We start from the raw sequence: 16,260 nt of genomic DNA, 5'->3' as shown, positions 1-16,260 counted from the left end.
GCAGCCTGCGAGCAGCCTCTGGGCTCTGCTTCTGGCTTGGCTCTCTCTGCCCTGGTTTGCCCTTCTGCTTGTAAAGCTTCCCACTGAGGCACTTTGCGATCTGCATAAGGCACAGGCAAACATTTTTGTCTTTTACAATTAAAGTTGCCATTTTTTCTAATGGTGTGTAATTGCTCCGTTCCCTGCTGAGGTGTCGGCTAGGAGAACTCAGAGGTTTTCCCTAGGAGGAGAAGCCTCCGTGGCATCCATAACCCTGCGTTTCTGTGCTCTCTGCCCACAAAGCTTTCAGAAACACGCCAGTAGTCCCTCCTGCCCTCTTGCTCTGATTATAAACTGTTTCCAGCCACTCTGGGCTGGGGCAGGAGGCCTTCATCGTGCACTTGTGTTCTCTTTCAGAGCCATCTTTTCTCTTCCGTGTCCCGGCTGCCTGGTGGTGCTGCCGGTGCCTGCCTGCCTGGCAAGTCGGAGCATGTCCAGACCCCGTGGACAAGACGCACAAGATGGCAGAGCTGCTGGGGCTTGGGGACGAGTGCGGGGAGGGGGCTCTGGACGCTCCTGTGCTCGCTGGCTCCTGCCTTGCAGACAACAGGCTGAACCTGGATGTTTATCCTGACGGCTGCCACCGGTTCCTCCAGCTGTTCGAGGGGCGACGGGGAGAGGTGGTGCAGGTGGAGTTCCTCCGGCTCAGCACCAACGATCGGATCCTTGACACTGCACTGGGCATCCTTCCTCTTCTGAGGCACTTGAAATCCCTGGTGCTCAAAGGTAAATTCCTGGGCCCATCACCATCCAACTTTTCTAGGCTCAGCGTTTTTTTTTTTTAATCCTTCTCTCCACATTCGCAGGACAAACTGCGCTTGGAATTGTTTTGGTTTAGTGCCTCTGACTACAGCTTTGGCTCTTAGCTTTGCTCGGAGCTGCCTGCAGATTTCAACAAGATACAGCTTCTAGACTCTTATTCCCTTCCTTTGTTTCTACAGCTGCCTAGGGACTGGTTTTCGGAGTCTGGTTGGGTTGGTGCGGCAACGTTTTCCTTAGCCATCCTCTAGAAGACGAGCGTTTTTTTCACAGTTTTGCAAGGAGAGGAGGATTGAAAGGTGTTGGATTTTTCGGTAAATGTTCAGCCTGTCCTTAATTTTTGGGAGTATAATGAGCTGTCTTTGCTGTGTTTCCATCTGAATCAATCCTAGCTTAATCCTTGCTCCGTGTCAGCATAGGTTTAGCAGAGTTCAAGACAGACCAGAAGAGGCTGCTCAACATTTTGTCAGAAGTATGACTCAGGGTGTGCGTATAATTTGGCAAACTGTAATAACTGTTAGACCTATAAATATTAGGTCATTCTTTGACTTTCTTATCTCTTTGTCGTAGGAGGATCTCAACAAAAATAGTCTAATTTCTGTATCAGGCTGAATCATTTGCTCTTTGAGAGGTGGAATTTTGAAAAGAAATGAGAGAAAAAAGGGGGAGTTTGTGGCCAGAATTCAGGGTTCTAGCTGAAAACTGAAAAGATTGAGGTTCGTTTCTATATCTGCCACAGATTTTTCATGTAAACAATTTCGTTTGTCTTTTCCCCCTTTAGCAAGGTGAAGATAACAGCACTACTTTTTCTCAGGCTTGTTTTGTGAGATGCACACACACCCCGAGCATCCTGAAGTGCAATAAAATAGTTTGCCAAGATTTTCTTATGTACGAAGTGCAACGTGTCTGTTAGTTTGATTGTTCTCTTTTTTACTATTAGGCAGCATAAAAAATGTTTGGTGCCCTCTGCTGTATGTGTACATAAATAGACAACAGTGGAGGGAGAATAGGAAATGATGGAGAAATGGAGGTTTGGGAAGTTTCCTGTTGTTTGCTTGACTTATTTTCTGTGGGTGCAGCCCTTCTCCAGTTTGAGTGTCGCAAGCTGGGATGAGGGGCTTGTATCCTTCCCTCTGCGCTGTCTGGCCTACACAATACTGAATCACATGCACTTTTTTCCATATTTTCACTGCTTTCCTCACATCTGCTCTTCAGTCTTGCAAGGGCAGATATTAGTCTTCAGGGCTGTTCATCCCTCAACAGCATGAGTAGAGCCTGGAGGGTGAGGAATGACTCCTTAGTCCATAAAGTGTTGCATGTTGGCCACTGGTGCTGGTGGGGAAGAGTTGGGGAAGGAGAGTGGGAGGCCACCCTGCTGAAGGGTGGTAGATGTGTGGAGTGGCCTGGCTCTTTCTGAGCTTCATCTCCAGATGTGTTTAGCAGAGCTCTACGACTTGGCTATGGCATCTCTTGATTTCATAATAGATCTTCACCATTGCAGACTTTTCACTGACCAGGAAACTGAGGCAAGGAGCAGAAAGCTCACTTCTCTATGAGTGCTTTTTAATCGGTGGTGCTCATTGTGATCAGTAACTCCCCATCTTCTGGTCTCTGTGCTGAGGAATCTCACGTGAGGCTGGTGAAGGTGTCCCTGTAACGTATTGACCACCTCTTCCTCCCCTTCCCTCCACATCCAGGTGGCCATGCCAGGGATGAATTTGGTTCGTGTGAGCATGGCTCCCTGACAAGCTTGCCACCAGGTGTTGGGAACCTGAGGTGTCTCACCCACCTGGATCTCAGCTTCAACAGCCTCTCCACCTTGCCCAGCTGCATCCTCCACCTCCCCAGCCTCCGCATGCTCCTGGTGAGCCACAACAGCCTGGTGGCCCTCCCTGAGGACTTTGGCTCTCTGAGCAAGTTGACTTTCTTTTCTGCTATGAAAAATCAGCTGAAGGACTTACCTCAGAGCATTGGGGAGCTGGCAGTGCTGCAGGTCCTGGATCTCTCAGAAAATGCTTTAGAATTCCTCCCCGAAGAACTGGGGAGTCTGCACAACTGCACAGAGCTGGATCTCTCTGGGAATCGCTTATCAAGCATCCCAGACTCCTTAGGTAAGTATTTTCTAGGGCAAAAGAAGGACACAGGCTGGCTGAGCTTTTGGTACAGTCTGAGGTTCCTGAGGCCCTTGGTCTCCGTCCCCAGAGTTGTCAACAGAAACCGTCTGTTACGTTAGAGCCAGAAGGAAGGGATATCCAGAAGAAACATGGTTGGTTCAATCAGTCCCTTTGAGCATTAACGGCTCTCTGGACCATGCGTTCTGCTTCTGTGGACCAGCAAGACTGCTAAGATTTCAATACAATTTACGATAGCTGAGGATCTGGCCTGGCTAGTTCTGGGTACCGTGCAGGGCTGGAAGCAGCAGAGCTGGCGTTTAATGGGATGCAAATGTGGGTTCGATATTGCGCTGTCCACTGTGGACAGTCCATGGAACCAGGCTCTGACTTCTGCTGCTGAGCTTGCTGGGCCTCGGGCCCTGTATTACTTTGGGCCCGGGCTGTCATGACGCTGTCATTGAAGCATCTGACACCCCTACTTGTAGCTGGGTGCGAAAAGCAGAGGGCGGAGGAGGCTGCGTTGCCTCCCGGCTGATTCTCTGGACCCCTTTATTGTGTGAGCTAAAGAGATGTTGGTCTCTCGTGCTTTTCCCTTTTTGTGTGTGCGTGCACACGGGGTGAGGAGAGCGGCAGGGGGTTAGAGCCGATGTGCAATCCAATTAACAGCACGACGGGGGTCATTTCTTGTTCTAACCTGCAGCCAATCTGAAGTCTCTGCGGCGGCTGCATCTCCACAGCAATCTCCTGGTGACGGTCCCTGCCGCGCTCGCCAGCCTGCCCGACTTGTCCAGACTTGATCTGCAGAACAACTGCCTCCGTGCAGTCCCCCCTGAGATCCAGACTTCGCCATTCGTACACCTCCGAGGCAATCCCTTAGGAGAAACTGAGCCGTCCCCGCAGGCTGGTAATTGCAAAGCTTCTGCTGCTGTGGGTTCTGCCCAGCTGTTCCGTCACTCAGCCCAGAATGGTGTGGATGGGCTTGGATTAGAGAAGACAAGCAGGGGGAAATCACATCAGTATTTATGTGTCTGGAATAATTATTAGGTTGTAAGGATACAGACAGTACTAGTTCTGTTTTTACGAGCCCAGGCCCAGTCTGAAGGGCTCAGTGGTCCCTGGAATTGGGCTTGCTAGGAAAGGTTTTGCAGTGGAAGTGAAAATGGGATTCACAGGAGTCGGATCAGGAGAGGCCCCTAAAGGGGTCAAGCCTTTTTAGCAGGGTGAGCACCAGTTCTTGGGCTTGCTGCATGGCCCTAAGGTTGCGGTGGCTCATGCTAGAAGCACAGAGAGCAATAAGAGGTCGTTCTGCTGTGCAGTTGTCTCCCGCCTTCCTGTGGTTCTCAGGCTGCAGAGGAGCAGCTCTTTGTTGAACATGAAGGTGACGAATGAGCAGGAGTCTGAGCAGGGTTTCCCAGTGGTGCTCACGTTCGCAAGAGCAAGCGCTGATTCCCAGGGGTGGTCCCAGGCAGCCAAACATGGCCCTGAGAGCTGCAGGGATGGTAGACTGAAATATTTTCTGATTCCCTCTGCTTCTGAGATTTCCTGGGGGCGAGTCAGCATTTCCAGTGCGTCTTGGGACCCCTAGGCCTTTTCCCATCCTCCTGCTGCTGCTCAATCCGAATCCCACTGCAGTTGGAGCAGGGTTCTGTTGGTGACTTCTGTCAGATTAGGATTAAGCCAAAACCCTGATTTAAGTAACCTCTGTGTCCTCCTCCTACCCAAACCTTCTTATTGCCGCAGATGAGTCCAGTGCCAGAGGGCTACAAAGACTCTTCCTCGCATCAGGAGAGGACAGGTAAGCCTCTCTTATTTAGAACTTATGTTACAGTGGTGTAACAAGGTCCCAAACAAGATCGGTGCGTGTTGGGTATTACATGTGTATAGGAGCTTATGGCTTCAGTAGGCCAGTCAAACACAAGGTAGAGATTCTTCTGTAGATTTTTGGAAGGCTGAAGTCATGGCACGGTATCATACATTCATGCATTTCTTCTGGAAGCTTTACTGTCACCTCTGAAGGCTGCAAAGTGATCCTGGCCTCTGGCATCCATTTCTACTTTCCACCGGGTGCTGCCTCTGACCCTCTGCGGATCTACTTCCGAACCCTTGCACCAGATCCTCGGTGGGTAAAGCTGAGACACCATGATGTCCTGCTGAGTAGAGTCCTGGAGCTGCAGCCTCATGGGGTCAAATTCCAGCAGGTGAGGACACATCCAGGCCACCTCCTGATCAATCTGCCTCTGCTTGGCAGTCTTCTGAGAGAGACTTTTGGGACTTTTGAGACAGCTACCCCTATCACTGCTGCTTTTAAATAGCTGCAGGACTGCCTTTCAAAGAAGCCCTGCTGCAAAGACTCAGAAAGGACATAGCCAGCTTCACTGGCACTGTGCTGGTCTGGCTCCTTTGCCTTCACCACTGCTCCTGCTTGAGCTGAGCTATAACCTCCCTCACTCACAACCCTCCCTCCTGTGCCAGAGGATAAGTGCTGTTTCAGCAGTTGGCCTTTACCTGCAGGGGGAATGGTTCACATCCTCCCCTAAAAGTCTGATTGTGTGGTTTTCGTTCAAGCTGACCAGCTCTGTTGTGGCTGACAGCAACTTGCTGCAGAAGTTGCTTTGCTCTTTCTGCCCACAAGCTGCTGACCTTTTCCTGCTGTCATACTACATAGTGGACCTGACATCTCCTGTCACCTCCCTGGAGGCTGCAGGACAGACCAGGTTCCTGTTTCCTCCTCTACTCCCTGCATACAGGCCGTGCTTCGCCCTCCCCCTTCTTGTCTGCACAGGAAGCCACAGTGCAGACCTAGGCTTGGTTTTATCCTTTTCTTTGGTGTCTCACGGGAATGCTTTTTTGCCAGGAGGTGCAGATCTGGATGCCATATGCCTCTCCTCAAACCCTTCACCAGCGTGAGGTGGTAGTTCGGACCTTCAGTGGGCAGAGCTGGAGTGATCTGAGAACAAGAGTGGAGCAGAAGAGAAAATCAAAGGTAAGCAGACTGGAATGACCAGTGACACACATCATTCCTGTTCCCCTCTTTGGTTTTGCCCATCCAAGAGGGAGCCCATTTGAAACATCTCATGAACTGTGTTTTGACCACCTGCTGTAAAACGTGGTGGATTTCAGCTCCAGGTTTCCTCTCTCATGGAGGTGTGTCTCCTGAAGGTGATGAGCTGCAGCCTGCTGTGCTTCATCCCTGTTCTAGTGCTTTCATCTGCTCAGCTGTTACTGGCATTTATTTTCCTGCATTTTTTTTCTTGTGTATGTGTATTATGCCATATGCCTTCCCTGTCTTCTGTTACAGAAGCATGTGGCTCACTGTAGTGTCCTTCACTTCTCTTGGTTCCTCATTGTGTCCCGACTTGTGCAAAATGAATGCAAAGTGCCATCAGAGGGGACATTGCTCTTTTCCAGTGTGGATCCAAACATCAAAGTGACCTTTCCTCCGGGAGTCACTGAAGAGACTCGCAGTGTCAAGCTGCAGGTACGCACGCTTTAAAAACGAGCTTTGGTAAGCCCTTGTGCAGCTGTTGGCCCGTGCCAAGTAGGGAGCTGAAAGGGAGATGTCCGCCCTAGGGATGCTTCATGGGCTGACCCATCTCAGATCACCTTCTGTCTTAGCTTCCCCACCTGCAAATGGGTTGTGCTCCAGGCTGCCCTGTGTGGAAAAGGGATCTCCTCGCAGCTCTGCCAGTGCTGCCTCTGGCAAATCAGTAGGTAGCTGCTCTGAAGAGAACACAAGGAGGTTTTGCCTCTTGTTCCCTCGCAAACCAGACTGAACTTGGCAGAACAGCTCAGTGAGTGAGGCTGGGGACGGATTATTTATTTGGATCTAATTCTAAAGCCCCCCCACTGAAATGAATTGTTCTGTAGAGTTGCTAGATACTGCTAAAGGCCATTGTAATACCTTGGTCTGTCCCAGCTTGCCAGGTTGACACCAGTATTAGAGCAGACTTCAGGCAAAGTTCACTGTGCTTCCATTTCTCACTGGGCCAAGAGCAGCATTTGCCTGCTTGATGCTGGGGGAACTGAGTGAGTGAATTTGTGTGCCTGACTGCTCAGCTCACACTGGTTTCTTCCACATCCAGGTGCTGCCAGTCTCTGCCGAAGAGATAGAGGAAATCACGGCCGATGCAGGGTGCAGAGCCAGTCCCCTGCTCTGCCTCTCTCAGGACTCCCTGGTAGATTTTCTCAGGCCAGTGAGAATTCAGCTGCCCCTCCCACCTGGAGTCACAGGTCAGTTTATTCCCAAAATTTGCGAAGAGAAACTCCATGTGCGGAAAACTGTGAATGGCAAGCTGGGAATTTTGTTTGCCTCTCCTGTTAGTAGTAAAGCTTGCTGCTTTTCCTGCAGAACAGCAAGGTGTGTCTGCTGAGTGAGTGGTAGTGCAGGGTGGTGGGAGCTGAAGGTAGTTCAGGTCCAGCAGACCGGCGCTGGGCTTCACAGACCAGCACAAGCTGGGAGAATGGCCTTGGCAAATGGATTTCTCTGCTGAACTGCATGTGTGTTTAGACTGCTGGGTTTGGTACCATAGGTGTGGCATGGGTTGGAGAGGCACTCTTGCCAGCTGAGGAGATGCTTTGTAAAAGGGCTTTGATTCACGATTGGGAATAGCGTGCAGCAGGTAATGAAGATGCTGCCTCCAGTGGTCTGCCTTCTCTTTCTTCTTTGCCCTTGGATCAGGTGCTGGGACACTGCAGTTAAAAATGTTGGATCATACACCATGCCGTTTCCCACTCTGAATACTGCTATAAGCAGCCTCAGCCTTGCCAGGGATTCCTCTGTTTGTGTGCTGAGTACCCTGTGTCTCCCAATTCCTGTTTTCTTTGACCTTTCCTGGCTTTCTTGTGAATGTTTTTGGGCGTGACTTGGAATTCGTTGTAACACTACCTGGTATTTCTATGTTTGAAGTGCATCAGGATTGAAAAGTCTGTGGGATGTATGTTTAGAAAGAGATAGAAATTAATAACCCTAGATATTGGTGATGGGAATTGTCTAATGAATCTGTTCCTGGAAATGGGCATACTATCAGTTTAAGTCTACATATTCTGGCAGGATGTACTGGAAGCATTGGGGTAACCTCATCCTTTTATTGCTGCTCTTCTTTGACCAAAATTCAGTCCTGGGCACTGAAGAGAAGGCCATGAGCCTTAATTTGGTGTTTTTAAAGAGTGAATTACCCAAAACTGTGGCTGAGTTTGCAAGGTCATAGATAAGGGCTTCTGCTTCATGTAGCATCTCTTGATCATTGTTGCCTTTAGGGCTAAATTTGGATCGGTCAAGGCTGCATCTTCTCCACGGTGACCTGGAGGGCCAAACTTGGGATGACATTACCAGCCAGGTGGTGCTGGAATTCACCCATCTTTTTGCAGTGTTTGAAGTCACCCATTTCTCCTGGTAAGTGCAGGATTAGTCCTGAGGAAAAGATGGGATGTTACTCTGCCTTGCTTTTCCCACACTCTGACCAGGGGTCATGCCATTAACTCTACCTGTTCCCTTTTCCCTTTGCAAGTCAGGCCCAGCTTAGCACTTTTTCTCTACCCATCATTTTTTACAGTCTCGTGGGTGTGACACTGGATCTCTTCCTAGGCAGGATCCCTCCTTTTTCTTAATTCCTTCTCTGCCAGGTACTGGCTATGGTACGCCACCAAGACCTACATTGGAGGCATTGCCAAGAAAGTCTATGAGCGGCTGCGTATGTACCAAGTGAACTTCATTGCTCTGCAGAGGAAGAAGGACCCCGAGCAAGTCCTGCTGCAGTGTGTCCCCAAGCACAAGGTCTGATCTGGGTTGCGTTGCCTTGCTCCTGAGCTTCCTGGGCCTCCTTTTGTAGGACGTAAGGGCAGTAGTGCACAAAAGGGTCCTGTTCACTGCTGCGGGGTCATGACTGGGGTATGCTGTCACCACACTGTGTTGGTAGTGTGATACTGGCTCACTGGGAGCTGGGAGAAGAAGGAAAACTCATTGCATGCAGCAGGGGATGCGGCCATGCAGTGATTTCCTCCCCTGCGAACCTTGAGGACTGGGCTGCTAAAATCAGCTGAGCCACAGTGACTGGCCATGTGTGTGCCATTAGCATCCAGCAAACATGAGGCAAAACATGTTGGCTTAAACTTCAGTCAAAGGTATTAGAGTTAACACGTGACTTGTCTGACATGGGCTGGTAGTGTGGGCAGAAGCACTGCTTTGGTTTCAGCTGGAGCCTTTAGAAATAGTACTCTTCCCAATGTTCCTTGCTGTTTACAGTTCAAGCAGTGGAACAGAACACAGGAGCCCTGCTTAATCTGCCTCAGTGCAACACCGGGTTAGTTTAGCTGTTAGTTTGAGCTAATCTGGTTGACTTTGTAGAGAAGGAGATGGGAAGTGCTCATGCATTCTCTTCTGCTGCCTCTTCCCTAGGGGTATCAGCCCTCAGCAGCATTGCTTCAGAGGTTAGCAAAGTAAACATGCATCCATGTTTGTAGAGTGTGTACCTCAACAGACTGCAGCTCAGTGAGGTGAGGGCTGTTTTATCAGACTGCCAGAACTCAGCTGAGTATCCAGCTCTCTGCATAATCCTCTGGTCTGGTTGCTCCTTTTTTTTTCTCTATTTGTTCTCCTCGATTGAAATGACCCATGGGCATAAACATCTGTAAGGATTCTTTGTGTCTTGGGTTCTGGGCTAAAATTGTTTCCGGAGGAGGCAGCAATGGCACTCACAGTGAGATCAGGGTTTGGGGGTGTCTGTGTTCCTGCCAGGGATGGTCATGGGGTGAGAGAGAAGAATAGAAAGGAGAATAGACACCTCGGCTCTAGGCTGACTCTTGCACTGCCTCTGAGACCCCAAGCCTGGCCGTGTGGTCACAAGCTGCAAAACCAAAATGAGCTTTCTGGTGTCCTCAGCTGTGTGCTATTGTAGCATGTGGCTACAATGAAAATAGGGAAAAGCTACATGAAATAGGAAAGCCACAAAACTCAGAGCACCACTTCCTTCTCTGTAGTGAATGTACCTGGGATAGGAGGGGGTGGGTGTTTGTTTGTTTGTTTGCATCCTTTCTATGTCAAATGGACTTGCCCTGTTGAAGATGAGTGAGAGGAACATCATGGGCGTAGGGACGTGGGTCAAGGGACAGACGTGCTTCAGACCAAACATGGGGTCCTGTGTTGTCATCCTTGTCAGGTTGACCCAGTGCTGAAGAAGCTGCAGGACCGCTATCGAGGACCTGAGCCATCCGACATGGTGGAGATGTTTGAGGGAGAGCAATTTTTTGCCGCTTTTGAGCGAGGCATCAGCATTGATATGGGTATGGTAGTGCTGGGCACCTTTCTGCTCCTACATCTTGTGCTTCTCTAGCCCTAGGCGTGTTTCTGCTGGGGGCTGTACTCCGTGGCATTCCTCCCTGTCTCCAGCTCACCCAGTACTCACAGCAGCCAGCCCATGGACATTGAACTTGTCACATTCTCTGGTCACCCAACTTCTGTGACTACTTTCCCCTATGAAGGAAAGTGCTGTTTGCAGGCTTTCATTTCTTCTCATGCTGGTGTAGCCTGCAGAGGGGAATAGCCAAATACGTTTGGTTTATGACTGATCTGCTTCTGCAGCCAGCTATACCCTTTTCCTTGCATCTTAGACACCACACTAGAATGGCCATTTCTGAGAGAACACAATATAAAGATACTTTTTGGGAGAAGGTATTTCTGAAATAATCCAGAGCAAAGAATTCTCTCTAACGGAGTCATTAAGGAAAGAGGGAGCAGGACCAAAACTCAAGATGATGTTTTATGCCCCAATGTGTCTGGACCTGTTCCAGCTGCAAACTGAGCCATTTTCTGCAAAACCTGAACGTACAGCTCAGTTTCCTTGGTGTAAATGGAGCGCAACTCCGTGAAGAATAACGCAGTGCATTGGTCTTTCAGTGGAGTTCATGAGGGCAGAGTCTGTCCCTCTGTCCTGATTTAGGCTGGACTATAACTTAATTTATAGGTAATTACATATATGAATGTTGTACCTGATTATTTTTTTTTCCTTTTAGCTCTATTCCTATTTCTGCATCCACTGCAGAAACGGTAAAAAGATAGGTGACCTATTTGTGTTCATTACAGGATGCTACTGCAGCTGATTCCACCCACCAAGGGGTAGGATGGACCAAGGATGGGAGGGAAGTGCCAAGGATGGACTTGACTCCATCTGAGTGTCTTGCCCTGCCTTGACTTCTGTCCTTGAACTTGATCTCCACCTTGTGGCCATTCTCTGTTTTCACCTGTAGGACCTGCTTTCTCCACAGCCAGTGTTTTCTGCTTTCCCTTGTCACCCAGCAAGGAAGCAGGGGTTACAATTCTTTCAGGCATGAGTACAAGAGTAGATAGTAGCATCGAGGCTGCTAGTGGGTGGTGAGCTGTTGGCCAGGCTTGAAAAGCTGCACACTTTTCTGCACAAGTTGAGTGTTTGCTGCTTCTCTGCACAGATCGCCCTGACTGTGTGGATGGACGTCTGTCGTTTATTTTTTACTCGCACTTGAAGAACATGAAGGAAATCTATGTGACCTCCCCTGTAGACAGGAAAGGCCAAGCTGTAAAAGGCCAGGTGAGCAACCAGTTACACTGACTTTTTGTTTCCTCCTTCATCATCATCATTGCTTTTACAGTGCTCCTCATAATAATCTCTGAGCGCTGGGCATGACTCTTTTCCTCCCCTCTTTCCCTTGGCTCTGCATTTACTGACTAAACCCTGAATAAACAGGAAGAGAAGTCTGGGAGGATCACTCATCACTCAGCTCTCTTACTTAACACTTCTGCCATTAACTGTTGGGGTGTTGGCAGCGAGTCCAGCCTTTGTGGCAAACTTTGGTGCTCCTCCCAGTTACACTTAATTGGGAGGCCATGTTTATGGACTGAGTATTGGTGAGAAAAAGGTGAATTCATTCTTTCCCAGACAGAAAAGGCATGGTGCAAACAGGCTCGGCCACTGTGCTCGAATCTGAGCCTCACTGTGTGATTTCTGTTTGCAAAGGTCTCTTTCTACCGAGGGGCGGTTCCCAAGAGCATCCCTGAAGATGCCACCAGGAGGAGGAAAGGACCAGACTCTCTCTGGCTCGCGACTCTGCCCATCAAACTGCCTGTGAGTTGCTTTGTCTCTTACAGAAAATTTAATCTAGATGGGGTAGGAGCATGGCCTTCCTGCTCTGCTAATTTTGTCTTCCTCCATGAGAACGGGTGCAATGAACGACTGCAAGAAATGGCTGCCCAACCATGTCATGGTGGAGATTTCCCGCTCCCCACAAGCTCTTCTGAAAAGGGAAACATGAATACCTGAGAGCGGTCTGCATCTCTTCTGCTTGTCCTGTGTGTCAAGCACAGGCTTGTTGGATGGGTGGTCAGAGAGGGTGGATCCTTTGAAAGAATGAGGGATGTAGAACAGAAGGAAGCTTGCTGTAATTAAGGGAAGTGTCTGTTTTGTTTATATGTTACTTTGTCACGCAGCTCACATAGCAGGAAAACAAGAAAGGCCTAGGATGAGGGAGGAAGGCTGAATTTGAATAGAGGTGTTGAGCATAAGTACTGTGGTGTGAGCCACTGGCCGTTAAAGGCGAGGCTGTATGTTACAGTCAGAAACGCAACTTTTGCTTGTGGAATTTAGCTGATTTTTGAGAAGCGTAAACCAATAAATACCTTTGTCAGCTGAGTGCTTCCCTTCAGATCATGTACCGTGATCCCTTTCTGACACAGGCAACCTCAACTGCAAACCTGGACCGAAAGTGCTCTTTGACTGCTGAGGCAGATATGCTTTGGGAGATGGTTCACTGACAAAGGCTCTGTAAGGACAAGAAAGGAAATTTCCAGTGTCAGTGTGACTGTGAACAGGGTGATTTGATATTTTTCGGAGGCAGTGAGCATTGCTGGTCTTTGCCAGCGTGAGTGCACCTTGCTTCAAACAGCCTGACTCTTCAGCCCCAAGATCTTCCTTTCTCCCCAGTAGGAGGAAGGAAATTTCAGTGTGGAGACTGAATGGCCAGGCACTGCCCTCTACATAAACACTTTGTTTAGCACATTCTCTCTCTTCTCTGTGACACAGCGACTGAAACCCCGCTGGGGTGAGAACCTTGGTCACCTGGATGGCTTCTCCTTTCCTCCCTTGAACCTGGGCAACGCCGAGACTGGCTACCTGACACAGGCCAACCTGCTGAGCATCGCCAGGCGCATTGGAGCTGACTGGCAGACCATCGGCCTGAACCTGGGCTTGACTTACCAGCAGCTTGAGCGCATAGGATACAATCACAGGTGAGACAGGACACAGCGATCAACAGCGACGCGTTGCATCTATCTGTCTATCGATCTATCTGTCTGCAGTGTAGTAGTCTAAATTATTGCTTGGCTAGCTGAAAGTTTTCCCACTGGAACTGGTTCACTGGATAAAAGATGGGTTGACTAATGGTTCTTCTCAAAACATTGCATTTTTTTATGGAAAACATTATTTTCTCTTGCCATTATAAAACAAAGCTTTATGTTTGAAAAGCAAAATTGGGAAATAACAAACCTGATGAGCTTTGTAGTTCAGATGAGTCACATTCCTGTTTTGTTCTGTGATCTGGATTCCTGGCCGGACTCCGTCTCCGACAATGAGCAGTGGTCTATGGCATTAATTGTGAACATCATCTTTATTCAACAAGAGCTTGTGGTACCTCATGGGACATGCAGTCTGACCAACAAGCAGAGCAGTAGAATAGAATGAGATTTGTTATGACCAAACTACTGTTCCTGTGGGGAATTTACATTGAAAAGCAGAATGCTTTAATTTGATATTTCCATTAGGAAAAATTATTCAGGAGCGATTTTAGTGCAGGAACTGCAATTCCTGTATGATGGGTGGGGAAGAGGCAGGCCCACTCAACACTTTGTGTGTCTGGATGACTTCTTTGGGGCTCCAGTCATGGGCTAGAACTCAGGGAAGACCTCTTTGGGTTGCCAGTCAGGAGACCGTGTTGGTTACTTCTGTTCTTCTCTCTTTCTTTAGGGAAGACCTTGATAAGCAGATCCTGGACATGCTTTTCTCATGGGCTCAGCAAAACTCAGAGAATCCTGACTGTGTGAGCAAGTTGATTACAGCCATGAAAGAGAGTGGTCGCCAGGACATCGCTGATGAGGTCGAAACCATCATTGAGCTGGGACAGCAGAAATACAGGGAGTCCATCCGCCGGGTGGGCTTGGAGCAGGAGAGCAGCACTGAGGACTCTGCAATAGCTATGATGTAGCACTTAGCAGAAAGAACTGGGTTTCGTGTGGGGTCCCTCTGCCCACCCAGGGTAACAATGTCATGGGGCTGCTCCCACCTCAAGGGCCAGTGTCGCCCGAGGAGCTGGATGTTCATAGAATCACAGAATCATAAAATGGTTGGGTTGGAAGAGACCTCAGAGATCATCTAGTTCCAACCCCCCTGCCATGGGCAGGGAAACCCTCCACTACACCAGGTTGCTCAAAGCCTCATCCAGCCTGGCCTTGAACACTTCCAGGGATGGGGCAATGTTGGTTTACTTGTGAGCAGACTGCTGAGCAATCTTGTGTCTCTACTCACATGCCACTTCTGCCAATCCAGGCAGTTTAGGGTGCACTTATAAGCCTTTTCTGTACTTCCAGTTCTTGACCTTGAGCTTTAGATTTTAGAAACAGAGACTGAAGTGTCTGTCAGTTGAGTAGTGGCTAAAGTAGCCTTTAATGAATTAATACTCATGTTACATATATTTATTTATAACTTATTCCTGAAACTGTGTTCTGCTGGAAACACTGGGTGTGAGTATTTGTGTCTGTTTGTGCTCCAGTGCTCGATGGAAAAGTGGAGGGGCAGTGTGTTGTGAAGGCCTGTGGTGTGGTGGGGACTGTTCAGCTATTTCTATTAATGATGTGTTTTGCTCACATGAAAATGTGAACTGTGTTCTCCATGAAAATGTTTTCTGTTTTCTGCCAAATCCCTTCCAGTTCCCTCAAGCCCAAAACAAAACCAAGTATTCATGGCAAAAAGAGAAGAAACTAATTTCTAGCAAAATTGCTCGTTATTTGGTTTTGCTCCAAAAGCTATTTTGGAACAAATAAAATTTCCCATTGTCCTAGGCTGCTGCATTTGCCAGGATTTTTAGATGAGACCTACACGCTGCTGGTCTTTGACACGGTTCCAGTTTTATTTTACAAATAAGTAAAAATCCACAACCCTGCTTTTCTGGGAGAGACTCTAATTTAAGTGAAAGTAAAATTTCCCTGGCAGTTTCCAAGGGATATCCCTCACATCCTCCCAGTGAAATACGCCTGTGTAGTAGTGAAGGTGTGACCCCTTGCGAAGTTCTGTGAAAAGCATGACTTAAGTTTGCATTTCAAAAACTGGTCTGACCAGCTGTGAAATAGGCACTGTTGGCTTTGCATGACCTGTGCTGAGCTCACCCCTCAGGTTTGCAGTCTGGACATCTTGTCCAAGGCTGGAGGCGTTTATTGCTTTTTAACTGCTCAGTCAGGGGCTGCTGGGCTGCCCTTCTCTTCCTGTTCCCATCTCATAATGAGCCTCAACTAATGACCCGCTAATGACAGCGGGTCAGGCAAGCTTTTTGAAACACTGCTGTCATGTATGTAAGTTCAACTCTTTCACGACAGATTTGGATTCAGCATATCCCACTCTCTAAGCAATATGTAAAGGGCTGTTCTCAGTCTGAAAAACACAAATCTGTTTAAAAATGCCAGGTTGCAACACCTAACGTCAACCTGCAGCTGCAGGTCTGAGAAATCCTGGTGTTTTCTTCCCCCCGTGAAAAACTGTCGGTGGTTTCCCTGATGCTGTGTTTCAGACCTGCTGTCAGTACTACTGGAAGAGAGGCATAAAATCATTCTGCTTTTTTTTTTTTTTAAGACCATCTAACATCTCAGGCCATGAAGTGATTAGCGTCCAGTCCAGAGCACCGGACAAGGACTTGCAGACTGGAGTTGTCACCTTGGCCCTAGGGACTTCCTCAGATCTGATTTCTTAGGCCATGCTGCCCCTCAAGTTTCGTGTCGGGTTCAAGGCTGCAGTTCTCTTTCGAATGTATGTTTTCTCTGATAGACTGTGTCATATGTTCTTGTCTGTAATTTTGATGTATACCAACGAGGTATTTGTTCTTTCCTCCGGTTTTGGAGAGACACATTTGGGCATATTGCTCTCACAGGGAATAAAATAAGCACTGAACTGTTTCACAGCATGGTCTGCCGATTCATAAATGCCTTGAGGTGTTGGACAGAGCCAGGTCCTGTTAAAGCTGCGGGCAGAAAGACGGGTGAGCTTGGCCATGCTGCAGAGAAATGGGAGATAAGCTCTTGTCTGGGCACTGCTGGCTGCGCAGCGCAGGGCAGACTGCAGCT

General features: G+C 48.6%; 2 protein-coding genes across 2 annotated transcripts in view; one reads left to right on the top strand and one right to left on the bottom strand.

Moving 5' to 3' along the window:
- The window catches only part of RPLP2 (ribosomal protein lateral stalk subunit P2), a 161,243-nt gene that overhangs the window by 8,099 nt on the left and 136,884 nt on the right, over positions 1–16,260 (bottom strand). The window lies entirely within an intron of this gene.
- On the top strand, positions 409–16,071 carry PIDD1 (p53-induced death domain protein 1). Its single transcript, XM_009983207.2, has 15 exons — positions 409–765; positions 2,496–2,909; positions 3,613–3,816; positions 4,653–4,707; positions 4,909–5,110; positions 5,767–5,895; positions 6,211–6,390; positions 6,995–7,142; positions 8,169–8,304; positions 8,535–8,685; positions 10,067–10,190; positions 11,352–11,470; positions 11,897–12,004; positions 12,959–13,164; positions 13,898–16,071. Exons 1-15 carry the CDS (start codon positions 501–503, stop codon positions 14,133–14,135), a joined length of 2,679 nt encoding a protein of 892 aa, XP_009981509.2. The 5' UTR covers positions 409–500; the 3' UTR covers positions 14,136–16,071.

Source organism: Tauraco erythrolophus, chromosome 6 (assembly GCF_009769465.1).
Source record: "Tauraco erythrolophus isolate bTauEry1 chromosome 6, bTauEry1.pri, whole genome shotgun sequence".
Taxonomy (NCBI): Eukaryota; Metazoa; Chordata; class Aves; order Musophagiformes; family Musophagidae; genus Tauraco; species Tauraco erythrolophus.
The sequence above is the reverse complement of the archived record's forward strand: the minus strand, read 5'-3'. Positions and strand labels throughout refer to the sequence as shown.